The sequence below is a fragment of the Megalobrama amblycephala genome, linkage group LG11 (genome assembly GCF_018812025.1).
Source record: "Megalobrama amblycephala isolate DHTTF-2021 linkage group LG11, ASM1881202v1, whole genome shotgun sequence".
NCBI classification, from domain to species: Eukaryota; Metazoa; Chordata; class Actinopteri; order Cypriniformes; family Xenocyprididae; genus Megalobrama; species Megalobrama amblycephala.
The window spans coordinates 34007630-34024152 of record NC_063054.1 but is presented as its reverse complement, the minus strand read 5'-3'; the positions used below and the strand labels follow the sequence as shown (position 1 = coordinate 34024152).

General features: G+C 35.7%; 1 protein-coding gene and 1 pseudogene across 3 annotated transcripts in view; one reads left to right on the top strand and one right to left on the bottom strand.

Annotated features, from left to right (window-relative positions):
* Positions 1-1869, top strand: part of mmut (methylmalonyl CoA mutase) — a 33754-nt gene extending 31885 nt beyond the window's left edge. For all 3 annotated transcript variants that reach the window (XM_048207631.1, XM_048207630.1, XM_048207632.1), the window contains exon 13: positions 1473-1869. In XM_048207631.1, coding sequence (XP_048063588.1) covers positions 1473-1601 — 129 coding nt within the window. In that variant the 3' untranslated portion in view covers positions 1602-1869. The remainder of the gene's footprint in view (positions 1-1472) is intronic.
* An 11608-nt stretch (positions 1870-13477) lies between these two features.
* LOC125279147 lies at positions 13478-13594 on the bottom strand (annotated as a pseudogene).
* Between the last annotated feature and the right edge of the window lie 2929 nt (positions 13595-16523).

The following is a 16523-nucleotide window of genomic DNA, read 5'->3' as shown; positions in this document are numbered from 1 at the left end:
ACATTGGATGGTGTGTAGCAACCTTTATGACTGCAATTACACTTGCATGCTAGACACTTTGAATATTTTGTCACTGTATGGGTGCAACGGCAGTAGTGTATTTTCTTGAGCTTGCCCATGAATGCATAATATAGGTTCCACTTACGTTTGGTTTATGTTTGAGGTCTGAAAGCTCCTTAGTTCCTTAGACCTCTTCACTGAGTGTCATTAATTGATTATTGAGTGTTAACCTGTAGGTAGTGAGTGTGGGCCAGTGGAGCCGAAAGCTGTGGTAATTGAAGCAGACGTGGAAATCTATCGCATGCACACAATCCATTTGTTAATACTATATCAGATCTACCAGGTAGATTCCACCAGCGTTTGTCATGGCAGTTAAAATGAACTAAATATAATACTGTGTTTAGCTGGTTCACATGTTGAGTTTCTGTGATGTGATTTGCTCTGCAAGGGAACGTTTAAATCGGTGGTTCTCAACGTGTTGGTCACGACCCAAAAAATGAGTGATGCTGATTGTGAATAAAATGCAGCTGATTATATAATTGTGCATAGTTAAGGTAGAAAAACAAGCAGGCTCTTCAAAAGCAAAAAGACAATGCTTCTAAGCTACTATGCTTTAAAGTTTGTGCATCCAATCAGAATTTACAGTACTTCATATTATTAATACAGTATTGTAAGCCTTTTAACAATTTGGTATAGTGCATTTCAAGTCATACACTTAAATACTAATATCTAAATATCTTAAATATTAGTACTACTATCTATAGATAGATAGATATTAGTCTGTCTGTCTATCTATCTATCTATCTATCTATCTATCTATCTATCTATCTATCTATCTATCTATCTATCTATCTATCTATCTACCTATCTCGTCTGTCAGTCTGTCTGTCTGTAATTATTCATGTATTTATATATTTTAATATACTTTAATACTATATGTGTGTATATGTATGTATGTGTGTACGTGTATTATATTTATTAATAAATGTTATATTTATAGTCTTATTTAAATCATAAAAATATTTTTGTCATATTTTGCGAGTGGTTAATTTTTGCTTATCAATGTTAAAAAAGATCATTAGACAGATGAGCAAGTGTTATAGTGAATATTTTATTTTTACTCATAGTTTGGAACATAAAAGTCTATGTTTTTACACTTGCACCATATGTGATTTCTCCTGTGATTAACACAATTGTGTAAATGATGGATGTCAGTGCAGAATAAGGAATTTGCCATTAGTTAGAGGCTCATTATAATACACTGTTGAGTTCATAAAACTTTTTTTTTTTTTTTTTTGGGTGATCCAGAAAACACTACATTTTGAGTGAACAGTCTATTTCTGTTCGAGACTGTTTGTGTTTATGACTGTGATTATCGTTTTTATCTAAAGCACAATAAGCGCACTAAAAATGTTCCAGGTTTAATCGAAGGTACTCAATACTTCAGCTGCATTTTCTTATCATCTTTTCAGGACTATGAATTCCTCTACGAAAGCGGCGTCGGCTGTATCTTCGGCCCAGGCACCAGAATTCCTCAAGCAGCAGTGGAGGTTGTTGACAACATTGAAAAAAGCTTGGAGAAGAACCGACATGCCATGTAACCAGAGAACAGTCAGATTTTGTCCTTTATACACACTCTCAACATCTCAAAATGCACTTAAGCTTTGAGCAAGACGGCAATTCAATGGGATATTGACTGTGAATGGTTAGAAAACATTCTGATAATCCATCAGTTATCATAGCATGATGTAATCGTTTTGAAATAATCGACTCTCAGATTTTTGTTTGATTGAAAACATGTGAAATCAGTTGGTTTTGTCTAAAATGTGTATAGTTTGACATAATGCATTAAACTCAGTGTTGATGTGGTCACCAGCCCCTTTCTTACACCATCATTTGCTGTTTTCAGTTCTTAAGTGACAAGATGGCACACTTGTGTAATCTTTACAATATTTTCTCATCAGAAGCTGTTTTATTCAACAATAGAAAACACACTAAGCACAGTAATCTATTAACTTGAATGATACATTTTAGATATGCAGTGCAGTAATAGAAGTTTTCTGTCATTGCTCAACATGGCCTTATGGACTTATTGTGTGTGATCTCCGTCTTATTGAGCACCATCTGTTTCAGCTTTTGGTGGAAAAGAGCATGTGGATGTTGAGATTATATGTCTGCTCTGAAACCGTAAACCCTCGGTGATGTGAAAGTGAGCAGCTACATCTGCTTCCTGTGACTTTCTCTGCTTTTTCTCTGATTTTATTGCATTACCGTTTTGTTGTACACGCATAAACCATCCGTTAAGTATAACATGCTCATGTGAAGTAATCTTAATTAAAAAATAGTAGCTTCATGCTGGTAATTTCACATGTTCAGATTGCTTTTTTTGAAAGGAAGTTCACACTTTGGTGTCCATCACCCTAAACGGGATCAAATCTCAGCGGTCACTTCTCATGATCCTCATGTTAATGTCAGCTGTTTAGCCCCCATGTAGCGTTTATCTTCTCTGACTGAAAACTATGAAAAACACAAACAAACCATGCGTCCAATTTTCCAAACAAATCAAACCGAGTATGACAGGACATGTGATTGAGTCTGACGTTTTGTTCGCGTGTCCCGTTGGCTGTGAACCGCTCCTGCTGTGTGCCTGTCAATGTTGTTGACAAGTTCATGCGGCAATTTATTAATGTTTTCAAAAAAACATTTTTTTAATAAATTGAAAAAAGAAAACTATTTGATACATTGCTAAAATATTCCCTGACAGACATTCAGCAGATATTTCTTGTGCCTATATATTACAAATATTTTTTTCATATCCTATAGTAACCCAATGAGAGAGCTCTGATTTGATCATTCTGAAGTTTCAGCTTTCTAGCTTGCTGGGAATATGACATAGAGGTCAAATAAACTGTATTGCTATAGTGCAAAATTTGCATTTTCATGTACTTTACAGGGGGTCAGTGAGATGCAGGAACATTCCAAGATCATGAAACTTTAGAGAGTCTCAGAGGAATGATCTGAGATAAACACATCCAGATTTCAGTCTCCTGTCTTGGAATGTTTCCTCAAGAAACGTAGATAGTATGTACAGTAGAAATGTCCTAAAGCATATGTACAGTACTTGCATTTTTGAATATAACAGTGATGTGGCCTTGAAAATCCAGTGGCAAATTTGGTCCCACTAAGTGTCTTTAATAACTATATACTTATGTCAAAAAAAAGGGGTAACACTTTAGAATAACTCACGCTATGAAGCATTAGTTAAGCATTAGTAAATAGTTAATTCATCATTTATAAAACATTAATAGACATTAGTAAGCCATTTATAAATACAGCTATAAATGCTTTGTTCTTGATTTATAAGCATATCTATAATGAGTTTAATAATTGTATTTTCATACTTTATTAATGATCAATTTATCATTTCTAAATTATGTATTACATTATTCACAAACCAGTAATTTAGGAGTTGTCAGTGGTTCATAAGATCATTTAGGAAGTGTAAGTAAATGATTAATAAAATATTTAAATGTACATTTATGCATCTTATTATTTAGACATATAGTATTAGTTACTCAGTGTGTTAATAAATGCTTTATTAACACATATTCCTAGTGTCAAAACTACCTCGGTACTAACTTTAAAACATTAGAGAACAGCAGTGCAGAAGATCACTGAACCTTTAAATCTCATTTATAAAAGCTTTACAAAGCATAAATTGTCCTCACTTTAGATGAGCTCACAAAAATAGTTAACTGACTGCTTCTAAATGTTTTATAATTATCTGAATTAATCATGAATTACAGTAGGAATATGTGTTAATAAAACATTTACTAACACACTAAGTAACTATTACTATGTGTCTAAATAATAAGATGTATAAATGAATGTTTAAATAGTTTATTAATCATTTACTTACACTTACTAAATGAACTACTGACAACTCCTAAATAACTGGTTTGTAAATAATGTAATACTTAATTTTGAAATGATAAATTGATTATTAATAAAGTATGAAAATACAGTTATTAAACACATTATAGATATGCTTATAAATCAAGAATAAAGCAATATTTATAAACTGTATTTATAAACTACTTACTAATGTCTATTAATGCTTTATAAGTGATGAAATAACTATTAACTAATGCTTAACTAATGCTTCATAGTGTGCAGTTATTATAAAGTGTTACCAAAAAAGGTACTGTGTGTATTATGTTCATGTTGTATTGCAAAACACATTTGCTGCTAATGAGGTGAATACGGTAAGGTTAGGGACAGGTTTGGTGGTATGATAAAGCAAAAAGGCCAAAAAAAATAGTCCCTGACCGTGAACAGCAATAGAACTCGAACTCTCCTATGAAGGAATCACGAGTATTCGCTGGCTCACATGACCATAAATAATAAAATTACTTCCTCGAAGTGACCATCGCATGCACCCTTCGCTAACGGCCTTGTAGACGGGCCCTTCGTGAAGGGATTCAGTAGTTCGCTTTCGTTTGGAACACCCTACGTTCCGTTTGGAATTTGCCCAGTGGTGCAACGATACTTATTAATGCGGTCAGTATGTTTTCGGAAATTTTACAACGGCTTCGAACGCGGCTCAACCAATCAGAATCAAGGGCCGGTACTAGCCATTTTATAATTAGGTTTAAGGGTGGGTTAAAGTAATAGTTCACCCACAAATGAAGATTCGGTCATCATTTACTCACCCTCAAGTTGTTCCAAACCTGTATGAATTTCTTTCTTCTGCTGAACACAAAAGAAGATATTTTGAAGAATGTTGTTAACCAAACAGTTAATGGACCCCATTGACTTCCATAGTATTTTTTTTCTCCATACTATGGCCCATCAACTGTTTGCTTACCCATATACTTCAAAATATCTTCTTTTGTGTTCAGCAGAAGAAAGAAATTCATCCTAAATCATTAATGTCACAAAAAAAAAAAAAACGTTCCCCAGCAGGGAACGTTTAAGTAAGGAATTGTACAAACCCGATTCCAAAAAAGTTGGGACACTGTACAAATTGTGAATAAAAACAGAATGCAATGATGTGGAAGTTTCAAATTTCAATATTTTATTCAGAATACAACATAGATGACATATCAAATGTTTAAACTGAGAAAATGTATCATTTTAAGCGAAAAATAAGTTGATTTTAAATTTCATGGCATCAACACATCTCAAAAAAGTTGGGAAAAGGCCATGTTTACCACTGTGTGGCATCCCTTCTTCTTTTTATAACAGTCTGCAAACGTCTGGGGACTGAGGAGACAAGTTGCTCAAGTTTAGGAATAGGAATGTTGTCCCATTCTTGTCTAATACAGGCTTCTAGTTGCTCAACTGTCTTAGGTCTTCTTTGTCGCATCTTCCTCTTTATGATGCGCCAAATGTTTTCTATGGGTGAAAGATCTGGACTGCAGGCTGGCCATTACAGTACCCGGATCCTTCTTCTACGCAGCCATGATGTTGTAATTGATGCAGTATGTGGTCTGACATTGTCATGCTGGAAAATGCAAGGTCTTCCCTGAAAGAGACGACGTCTGGATGGGAGAATATGTTGTTCTAGAACTTGGATATACCTTTCAGCATTGATGGTGCCTTTCCAGATGTGTAAGCTGCCCATGCTACGCGCACTCATGCAACCCCATACCATCAGAGATGCAAGCTTCTGAACTGAGCGCTGATAACAACTTGGGTTGTCTTTGTCCTCTTTAGTCCGGATGACATGGCGTCCCAGTTTTCCAAAAAGATCTTCAAATTTTGATTCGTCTGACCACAGAACAGTTTTCCACTTTGCCACAGTCCATTTTAAATGAGCCTTGGCCCAGAGAAAACGCCTGCGCTTCTGGATCATGTTTAGATATGGCTTCTTCTTTGACCTATCGAGTTTTAGCCGGCAACGGCGAATGGCACGGTGGATTGTGTTCACCGACAATGTTTTCTGGAAGTATTCCTGAGCCCATGTTGTGATTTCCATTACAGTAGCATTCCTGTATGTGATGCAGTGCCGTCTAAGGGCCCGAAGATCACGGGCATCCAGTATGGTTTTCCGGCCTTGACCCTTACGCACGGAGATTGTTTCAGATTCTCTGAATCTTTGGATGATATTATGCACTGTAGATGATGATAACTTCAAACTCTTTGCAATTTTTCTCTGAGAAACTCCTTTCTGATATTGCTCCACTATTTTTTGCCACAGCATTGGGGGAATTGGTGATCCTCTTCCCATCTTGACTTCTGAGAGACACTGCCACTCTGAGAGGCTCTTTTTATACCCAATCATGTTGCCAATTGACCTAATAAGTTGCAAATTGGTCCTCCAGCTGTTCCTTATATGTACATTTAACTTTTCCGGCCTCTTATTGCTACCTGTCCCAAAGTTTATGAGATTTGTAACTTATTGCATTCCTTTTTTATTCACAATTTGTACAATGTCCCAACATTTTTGGAATCGGGTTTGTAGATTAGGCTATGAATTTTGTTATACACACTAAAAAAAATGATTATCTCCCAAATAAGCATGCTTGTGACATTCTTGGTCAAATTGTCACATCAAGTTTATTTCCATAGCACTTTATACAATAGACATTGCTTCAAAGCATCTTTGCAATACTAATCAGTATGTGTATCAAAATTCAGTTATCAGTAGTTTTGGTTTTCAAGGACAAATTTAAGTACAATTTGTGCTTATTCTATATATTATCTAGTACAAAAATGTATAAACAATGATAATCGAACCATTCATTGCTTGGTTTTCTCAGAGGGATGCTTAATTGTTGAAGCTAAAGATTAAGCTATCCCAGTTTTAAAATTCCTCTTCAAGAAAATCTGTAAGAATCAAGCCTTTGAAAAGCTTTTGAGTACTGTCAATACCGGTCATTACTCATATCTTCAGTGGTGTGTAATTTTAGCTGGTTAAATCTTTTATCTGTGAAATAGCGCTGGCTTGAGGTCAGCACATCTGAGTGAGGTTCATCTTCACCAGTAAAGTAAGCTCTGATTGTCATGGTAATGCAGCTGTCATGGGGAGATGGGCTCTGCAAGCACAGATCTTGGTTGAAATTTTCAACTTGCAGCATGAAGTGGGATTAAAGGGGCATTGATTGCTGACCCCAACATTTCCCTGTTTATTTAGTTTCCGTACATTTTCAATGGACATCTTGATTCTTAATCGCTTTTTGGTTTGTTAACATTACTGTTTTTGAGCCAAAAAGCAGCATGTGACATTGTTTGACAGAGTTCCCAGAATCCCTGCACCCATATGATAACCACTGAACCAGGAAGATGCTAATCATTAAGAGGTAAATAGTTTTACATCTGTTGTTTTATACATAGTTTTATTCAACCTATATCTTTTTTGCTTCTTTGCTTTTTTCTGTTAATGTGTGAATTTATTAACCCTTGTGCGGTCTTCTTTTGTGAAGTACACTCAGGGTCTTTGGGCTCTCCACAGACCCCAGGCAACAAAATGTAATTTTGTAACAAAATATATATATATATATATTTTTTTTTTTACTTTTTTTGCAATTTTAGTCTGTTTATTAATGTTTTTTATTCCACATTTGTGCAGTTTTTGGAGGATTTATCATATAAAAAATATTTTTTTAAATAGGTTTTTATACAAAAACAGCTTTTTATGTAAAATTCACTTTATAAAAGACCCACATATCTAAATTTTATTCATGGGGATAACATGGATAATTTGACATGGTTTAGTGTAAGATTTTTGTCCATCTTGAAAATGCAGTTTTAAAATGTTAATTTTTTTATTTATTTATTTTTTTATTTTTTTAATCACTTTTACCAGTAGATGCCTGCAGAGCTCCACTATGTGCTATGTGCTATTTGACTGACTGAAAGACATCTTTTCACAAGTATTTTTCAGTCGGATTCATATCTAAATATTATGAAATCACAATTATAACAATAAAAGATTAGTATTTTTTGTAATGGAAAAAAAAAATCAGTTTTTCAATATTGTTACATTATGATGAGACCCCACACAAAATAAAATTTTTGAAAAACCTTTTTTTTTCCATTACAAAACTTTGCTAAACTTTGACAAAAAGTAATTTTTATTGTCATAATAGTGATTTCATCACGAATATTTAAATATAAATCCAACTGAAAAATACTTGTGAAAAGATGTCTTTCAGTCAGTCAAATAGCACATAGCAAATAGTGGAGCTCTGGAGCCGTCTACAGGTAAAAGTGATAATTGTTTAACTTTTAAAACTGCATTTTCCAAAAGATGGGCAAAAATCTTACACTAAACCATGTCAAATTATCCATGTTATCCCCATGAATGAAAGTTATTTATAACTGTGGGTCTTTAAATGAATTCTACATAAAAAATTGTTTTTGTATAAAAACCTACTCAACAAAATATTTATTTATTTATATAAATTTAAAAGATATGATAAATCCTCCAAAAACTGCACTCATATGAAGTAAAAACATTAATAAACAGAGTAAAATTACATTTGTTTTTTAAAAAAAACAATTATTTTGTTACAAAATTACATTTTGTTGCCTGGGGTCTGTGGAGACCCCAAAGACCCTGAGTGTGACTTTTTTTCTACACTAACATAAAAACAAGATATCACTCCAATTTTTTATTTTTTTTATTTGTAGATCTAGAAAGTGTTAACAACTGTACAAAGTTTCATGTCATTTGGACAAAGAGATTTTTTATTTTATTTTAGCAAACGTCATTTGGGGTCCTTATAAGGGTTAAAGACCCCTTGTAGTCAATAATTTTATCCCTTAAAACTTATATTTGATCACCAAAGTGACCTATTTAAAAAAACATTCTGTGAAAAAAAAAAAAAAAAAAAATTCTTCTTGAATGTAACTCTACACCCTTGCTTCATTTAGTATACGGGGATCTATGAATATGCTAATTAGCCCCACCTCCACTCACTCTCACCAGCTCAGAGATCCACTCGGTCAACTTACTGAGGTAAATGCTGCAAAATGGTATCCCTTTTCACAACGTCGGACACATAACGTTTATTCATATGATTAGCCTTTTGCTTGACTACATTATCAAACAGCTGCTAATAATGTGTTTCAAATGTTATAAAATATATTCCCGGAGTCAGACAGCTGCTTTCTAAAAATCAGTATCCTTAGAAATGCTTTGAACAACTCAGAACGTCAGGGGAGAAAGGCATATAGTTCATCATAACATCGTAATATGCATCATACACCCGCTATATTGCTAAATCTATACGATTTTTCATATCAGCAGAAAAAGCTAGAACAGATGTATCCAAAAACATTAATGGCTGTATTTAAAGCAAAAGGTGGCTCTACAAAGAATTAAATCAGGAGACTGATGATTTTTACAACCCTGTTATTGTATTTTTTCCAATTTTATTTGATTAATTTTCATGTTTAATTACTTTGATGTTGCACAGGACATATTTAAAGCACTGGGCCCGTTCAGAAGAAATGAGGTGTGATGTGTTGGAGCCCAGTGGCTAATATTAAAGAGAGTGTAATTAATGAGGAGGGTGAGAATAGTGGTGTGAAACAGTTGTGGAATTGCACAGACAGATCCAGGTCAATATAAAATGAAAAATCTCATCAGCCACGGTATAGCCATGGTTTTTCTCATATTTCCTCTTGCATGCCGTGACTGTTATTACTGAGGCCGAAAGACAAACAAGACTGGTCTCCTCCAGACGTGACTGAAGGCTTGCTGTAGTCCTCGTCTTGCATGTGTTAACGCACTGCCAATATAGTTTATTTATTAAAACATCTTCCCTTTTTGGGAGCACTTTACAATAAGGTCTCATTTGTTAACGTTAGTTAATGCATTAACTAACACAAACTAACAATGAGCAATGCATTCTCACAGAATTCATAAAAATGTTCATGTTCACGCTAATCCATGGTGCATGTTGTTAAAGGATTAGTTCACTTCAAAATGAAAATTTTCTGATAATTTACTCACCCCCATGTCATCCAATATGTTTTTGTCAGTCGTCAGTTGAAAAGAAATTAAGGTTTTTGATGAAAACATTCCAGGATTTTTCTCCATATAGTGGACTTCAACGGTTACCAACGGGTTGAAGGTCCAAATTGCAGTTTCAGTGCATCTTCAAAGGGCTCTACATGATCTCAGATGAGGAATAAGGGTCTTATCTAGTCAAACAATTGGTCATTTTCTAAAAAAAAAAAAAAAAAATTATATACTTTTTAACCACAAATGCTCATCTTGCACTTGCGCCACGCATTACGTAATCATGTTGGAAAGGTCACGCGTGAAGTACCAATCCAGTGGCTACAACGTGAATCTCAAACGCCCTTTACAAAAAAAGGTAAAACAACGATGTTGGATGATTTTGAAGTTGGAGGAGAAAATGAGATAACGCCCTACCGCGGTACTTCCACATACGTCACGTGTGAACTTTCCAACATGTTTATGTAATGCGTAATAAAATTCCCTTTAACTTAACATCTAGTTTTATTTTGTAATTTTCAGAAGTGTGTACTCATGCAACACAACATTTTAAAACTTTGCAAAGAAAATCTTATTTCCCTGATTAATATTGACAATTAATATTGGCAATTGATCAAGCAGACATTCAAGAAACCCTATTATGTCTTTGTAAAGAGTAATTGCTGAATTATAATACTGTATACTAAAAATGATTATAACATAATAAAAACAAACATTAAAGCTTGCAGTATGTTTTTTAACGAAACCATTTTAAATTTATACATTCCCATTCATTTTCTGACAGCATTTTAGCCAAAATACGTCTGCACAATATTTGTTTATAGCTCATTTGCCCATTTTCTTCTCACCAGAGGAATATTTTCATCTGCATTTATTCTCACAGTAAACTGCAATGATCTTGAGCAAAAACAGTGCACAGAACAAACCAAATGAATAATAGTATTTGTCAGTAAATACAGAAAATACAAAACATTGGCTGTAGTAACATGAACACAAACATCAGTCTTTTTTGGTATGAATAGTACAGTTCCAAAAGTCATTCCTGTTATGCAGTATATTGTCATTATCCATGATATATATCTTTTGGATTGCATTTTTTAAAAATCAGTCATTTTATTTTAATGATTTTACTATTTTGGTTTGAGTGGATATTTCCTCAATATTTTGTTAAAATGTTTCAAACAAATCACATTTTCTTTCGATTATATTGTTTTAATTTTTAACCTGCCAATTTAGTGTTTTTAATACTCTCCATCCTGTAAGTCTTGTATACAATCCATACAAAAATTAATTATATATTTCTATCGGAAGTGACATGACTTTTGGCACAAGCATCGGTGAGTATGAGCAATTGCTCCGAGAGCTAAAGTTATTTCATAACAGGAACGATTCATTAAATATCCCCCAAAAAAATGGATCTGAAAGATTTACAACAATATGATCCTAACTGGAACAGTTAATTAAACAGCATTTCATCAGTCCTTTGATATCACATCAATAATAAAAGAATACTTTAATGATTTTACTTTCTCTTGATCCTGATCCTCTGATCTTTTCGTCACTCTAAGTGAATAATAAAGTTTATAGGCAAGTACAACATCAGAATGCATCCCAGAATTAAAATGGACCATGACTTTGCTTTTTAGTATGACACTATATTTGCAGTCAACGAAACACGTACCTTTCAAATGTTTGGGGTCAGGAAGATTTTTTTTTAAGTTTTTGAAAGAAGCCTCTCACGCTCTCCAAGGCTGCATTTATTTACTGTAATATTGTGAAATATTTTTACAATTTAAAATAACTGTTTTCTATTTGAAAATATTGTAAAATGTAATTTATTCCTGTGATGGCAAAGTTGAATTGTTCTTGGTGAGCTTTGCACTACTTTCTTCTTGCCCTCAGGATTTGTCTAATTTCGAGCTCTTTTCACTCTAAGCTCTGTTTTGAGGTGGTCCAATGATGAATTAGCTTCTTCCCACAATTCCACCAAACACATTATCAACCTCTGGTCAATCCATCTGTGGCTGAAATCCGAATCAGATTCTATTGCTTTTCTAATGAATTATTGTTTTATCAGGGAAAAAACAATATTCCATGATGTACTGTTTATTAGGAAAGGATTTGGTGAACATTTTTAGTGCAGTGAGTTTCCACACAAAGACTTGAAGTGTCAGGACAAGCGTTTCACTGGGTTTTAACTCCTTTATGAATTATGCATGTTCATCTTGAAACAGTCTGAAATAGAAACAGTCTGAGACAGCAAGTTTAAAAGCATGTGTATCACGTATCTGACGTAACGAATCAAATATTTATGTGTAGCTCTAGATGCTGATATTAACCCTTTAATATTGAAAGTGTGGTACCTGAATCTGGCATCCACAGCCTTTTTTCAGTTACGCCTGTTGTTTACACTACGCCGGCGTTTTTGAACCTCAAACGCCGCAGACCCCGTTTTAGTTTGAAAATGCCGGGTTTGCGTTGACGACCATGTAAACAATAACATGGAGACCGAACTGCAATCTGGTAAAATTTGCTGGCTTTGTTGTCATTTTTAGCAGCCATTGTGCAGTTAAACTCTGCATATTTTAATACTGCAGCTACCTACATGCGCAAGAAGCAACTGATTACACTTGTATGCACATGCCCAGTGTGCATGAACGGTCATGTGACATGCGTTTTCGGTCATGTAGTGTAAATGGAGATTGTTTCTGAAACGCTGTGGAAACGAACGAAACGAAAACGAACAAGTGTAAACAGGGCCTGAGTTCAAGATTAATATTTGTACTTTAGAGATACACTACCGTTCAAAAGTTTGGGGTTGGTAAGATTTTTTTAATGTTTTTAAAAGAAGTCTCTTCTGGTCACCAAGGCTGCATTGTGAATTATTATTTCAATTTAAAATAATGTTTTCTCTTTGAATACATTTTAAAATGTAATTTATTCTAGTGATGACAAAGCTGATTTTTCAGCATCATCACTCCAGTCTTCAGTGTCACATGATCATTCAGAAATCATTCTAATATGCTGATTTGAAGTTAATAATAATAATAATAATCCTTACATTTATATAGCGCTTTTCTGGGCACTCAAAGCGCTTTACATATTGAAGGGGGAATCTCCTCAACCACCACCAATGTGCAGCATCAGGATGATGCGACGGCAGCCATATTGCGCCAGTACGCCCACCACACACCAGCTTATTGGTAGAGAGGAGACAGAGTGAGACAGAGTGATGAAGCCAATCAGTGTATAGGGATGATTAGGAGGCCATGATGGACAGAGGCCAATGGGCAAGTTTGGCCAGGATGTCGGGGTTACACCCCTACTCTTTTCGAAGGACATCCTGGGATTTTTAATGACCACAGAGAGTCAGGACCTCGGTTTTAACGTCTCATCCGAAGGACGGTGCTTTTTGTCAGTATAGTGTCCCCATCACTATACTGGGGTGTTAGGACCCACACAGACCACAGGGTGAGCACCCCCTGCTGGCCTCACTAACACCTCTTCCAGCAGCAACCTAGTTTTCCCAGGAGGTCTCCCATCCAGGTACTAACCAGGCTCAGCCCTGCTTAGCTTCAGTGGGCAACCAGTCTTGGGCTACAGGGTGATATGGCTGCTGGTAAGTTCAAGAAGCATTTCTGATTATCACTATTTTAGAGTGAATAAACTGTAAGATTGAATATTTTAAAGAAAAATGAAATTTAAGTCTTAATGTCTTAAGCAATTCATTAAAGTTCCCCTGTAGTCAATAATTTGGTCCCTTTAAAGGGTTAGTTCACCCCAAAATGAAAATTCTGTCATTTATTACTTACCCTCATGCCGTTCCACACCCATAAGACCTTCGTTCATCTTCAGAACACAAATTAAGATATTTTAGTTGAAATCTGATGGCTCCGTGAGGCCTCCATAGGGAGCAATGGACACTTCCTCTCTCAAGATCCATAAAGGCACTAAAAACATATTTAAATCAGTTCATGTGAGTACAGTGGTTCAATATTAATATTATAAAGCGACGAGAATATTTTTGGAGCGCCAAAAAAACAAAATAACGACTTATTTAGTGATGGCCGATTTCAAAACACTGCTTCAGGAAGATTCGGAGCATAAATGAATCAGTGTGTCGAATCATGATTCAGATCGCGTGTCAAACTGTCAACGGCTGAAATCACATGATTTTGGCGCCGAACAGCAGATTCGACACACTGATTCGATAAGTCGTTATTTTGTTGTTTTTTTGGCGCTCGAAAAATATTCTCGTCACTTTATAATATTAATATTGAACCACTGTACTCACATGAACTGATTTAAATATGTTTTTAGTACCTTTATGGATCTTGAGAGAGGAAGTGTCCATTGCTCCCTATGGAGGCTTCACGGAGCTATCGGATTTCAACTAAAATATCTTAATTTGTTTTCTGAAGATTTCTGATGAAGAAGGTTTTACAGGTGTGGAACGGCATGAGGGTGAGTAATAAATGACAGAATTTTAATTTTTGGGTGAACTAACCCTTTAAACTCATCTTTGATCACCAAAATGCTATATTTAAATACACATGAACCAAAGAATATGCAAATTAGCCCCGCCTCCACTCGCTCACGCCAGCTCAGAGATCCACTTGGTCAACTTACTGAGGTAAACGCTGCACAATGGTATCGCTTTTTACAATGTCGGACACATGACTGTAATTAATATGACTACCCTTTTGCTTGATAATGTTATCAAACCGCTGCTAATGATGTGTTGCTAAACACAAACCATGTTCCCATTCACCATGTCAGAGTCAGACAGCTGCTTTCTAACAATCAGTATCCTTACAAACGCTTTGAGCAACTCAGAACGTCAGTGGAGAAAGGCATATAGTTCATCATAACATCGAAACATACATCATGCACATGCCATATTGCTAAATGTACTGTACATGATTTTTCATATCCAGAGAATTTGCACATGGTTTGTCTTACAGTATATTAAAAACTACATTACAAACTTGACTTTCACCACAGGGGGACTTTATATAAATTTTAATTAATATATATATTTTTATGTTTCTTCCAATTGTTAATTATTTTCTTTAAATATATATTCTTTTAAAAGATTTTTATGTTCCTCCCCAAGTGTTTAACTCAATGAAAACATCTTTTGATAGCATCTTATGATCATGTGCTTCAGCCTGCTGTGTGAACCAGCGCAGATACGGTCATCAGTGGTGGGAAACAACCTGCATATTCTACAATAAAGTGTCTGTTCTTTCCCACTGATGATATAAATGACTGCAGTCTCATACGATAACTCAAGATACAAAACAACCCGGTTATGGCCACAGTGGAGTCATTCAAGCGAAAAAACCAAAGCCTCCACTTGTTCTTTGGGTTGATGGTTTTTTGGTCTTTCCTGAGGATGGTGTAGTTGTGCTGTGTTTCAACAGCTTCCAAAACTTGCCACCAAAATCAAACAGGTTCAAATAACATGAATTTCATTTAACATGACAAAATGAGGATGATGTATATACACTGAAAATAAATATGGGCCAATATATGACTTTGCCAAGTAAGACATACGCTATCTTGCCAAAAGTATTGTGACACCCCTCCAAATCATTGAATTCAGGTGTTCCAATCACTTCCATGGCCACAGGTGTATAAAATCAAGCACCTAGGCATGCAGACTGCTTCTACACACATTTGTGAAAGAATGGGTCGCTCTCAGGAGCTCAGTGAATTCAAGCGTGGTACCGTGATAGGTTGCCACCTGTGCAATGAGTCCATTCGTGAAAGTTCCTCACTACTAAATATTCCATGGTCAACTGTTAGTGGTATCATAACAAAGTGGAAGCAATTGGGTACAACAGCAACTCAGCCAAGTGGTAGGCCACGTAAAATCACAGAGCAGGGTCAGTGCATGCTGAGGCGCACAGTGCACAGTAGTCGCCAACTTTCTGCAGAGTCAATAGCTACAGACCTCCAAACTTCCTGTGGCCTTCAGATTAGCTCAAGAACAGAGTGTAGAGAGCTTCATGGAATGGGTTTCCATGGCCGAGCAGCTGCATCTAAGCCTTACATGACCAAGTGCAATGCAAAGCGCCGGATGCAGTGGTGTAAAGCACGCCGCCACTGGACTCTAAGAGCAGTGGAGACGTGTTCTCTGGAGTGACAAATCACGCGTCTCTGTCTGGCAATCTGATGGACGAGTCTGGATTTGGCGGTTGCCAGGAGAACGGTACTTGCCTGACTGCATTGTGCCAAGTGTAAAGTTTGGTGGAGGGGGGATTATGGTGTGGGGTTGTTTTTCAGGGGTTGGGCTTGACCCCTTAGTTCCAGTGAAAGGAACTCTTAATGCTTCAGTTTACCAAGACATTTTGGACAATTTCATGCTCCCAACTTTGTGGGAACAGTTTGGGGATGGCCCCTTCCTGATCCAACATGACTGCGCATTAACATGACAGCACAAAGCAAGGTCCATAAAGACATGGATGAGCGAGTTTGGTGTGGAGGAACTTGACAGTCCTGACCTCAACCTGACAGAACACCTTTGGGATGAATTAGAGTGGAG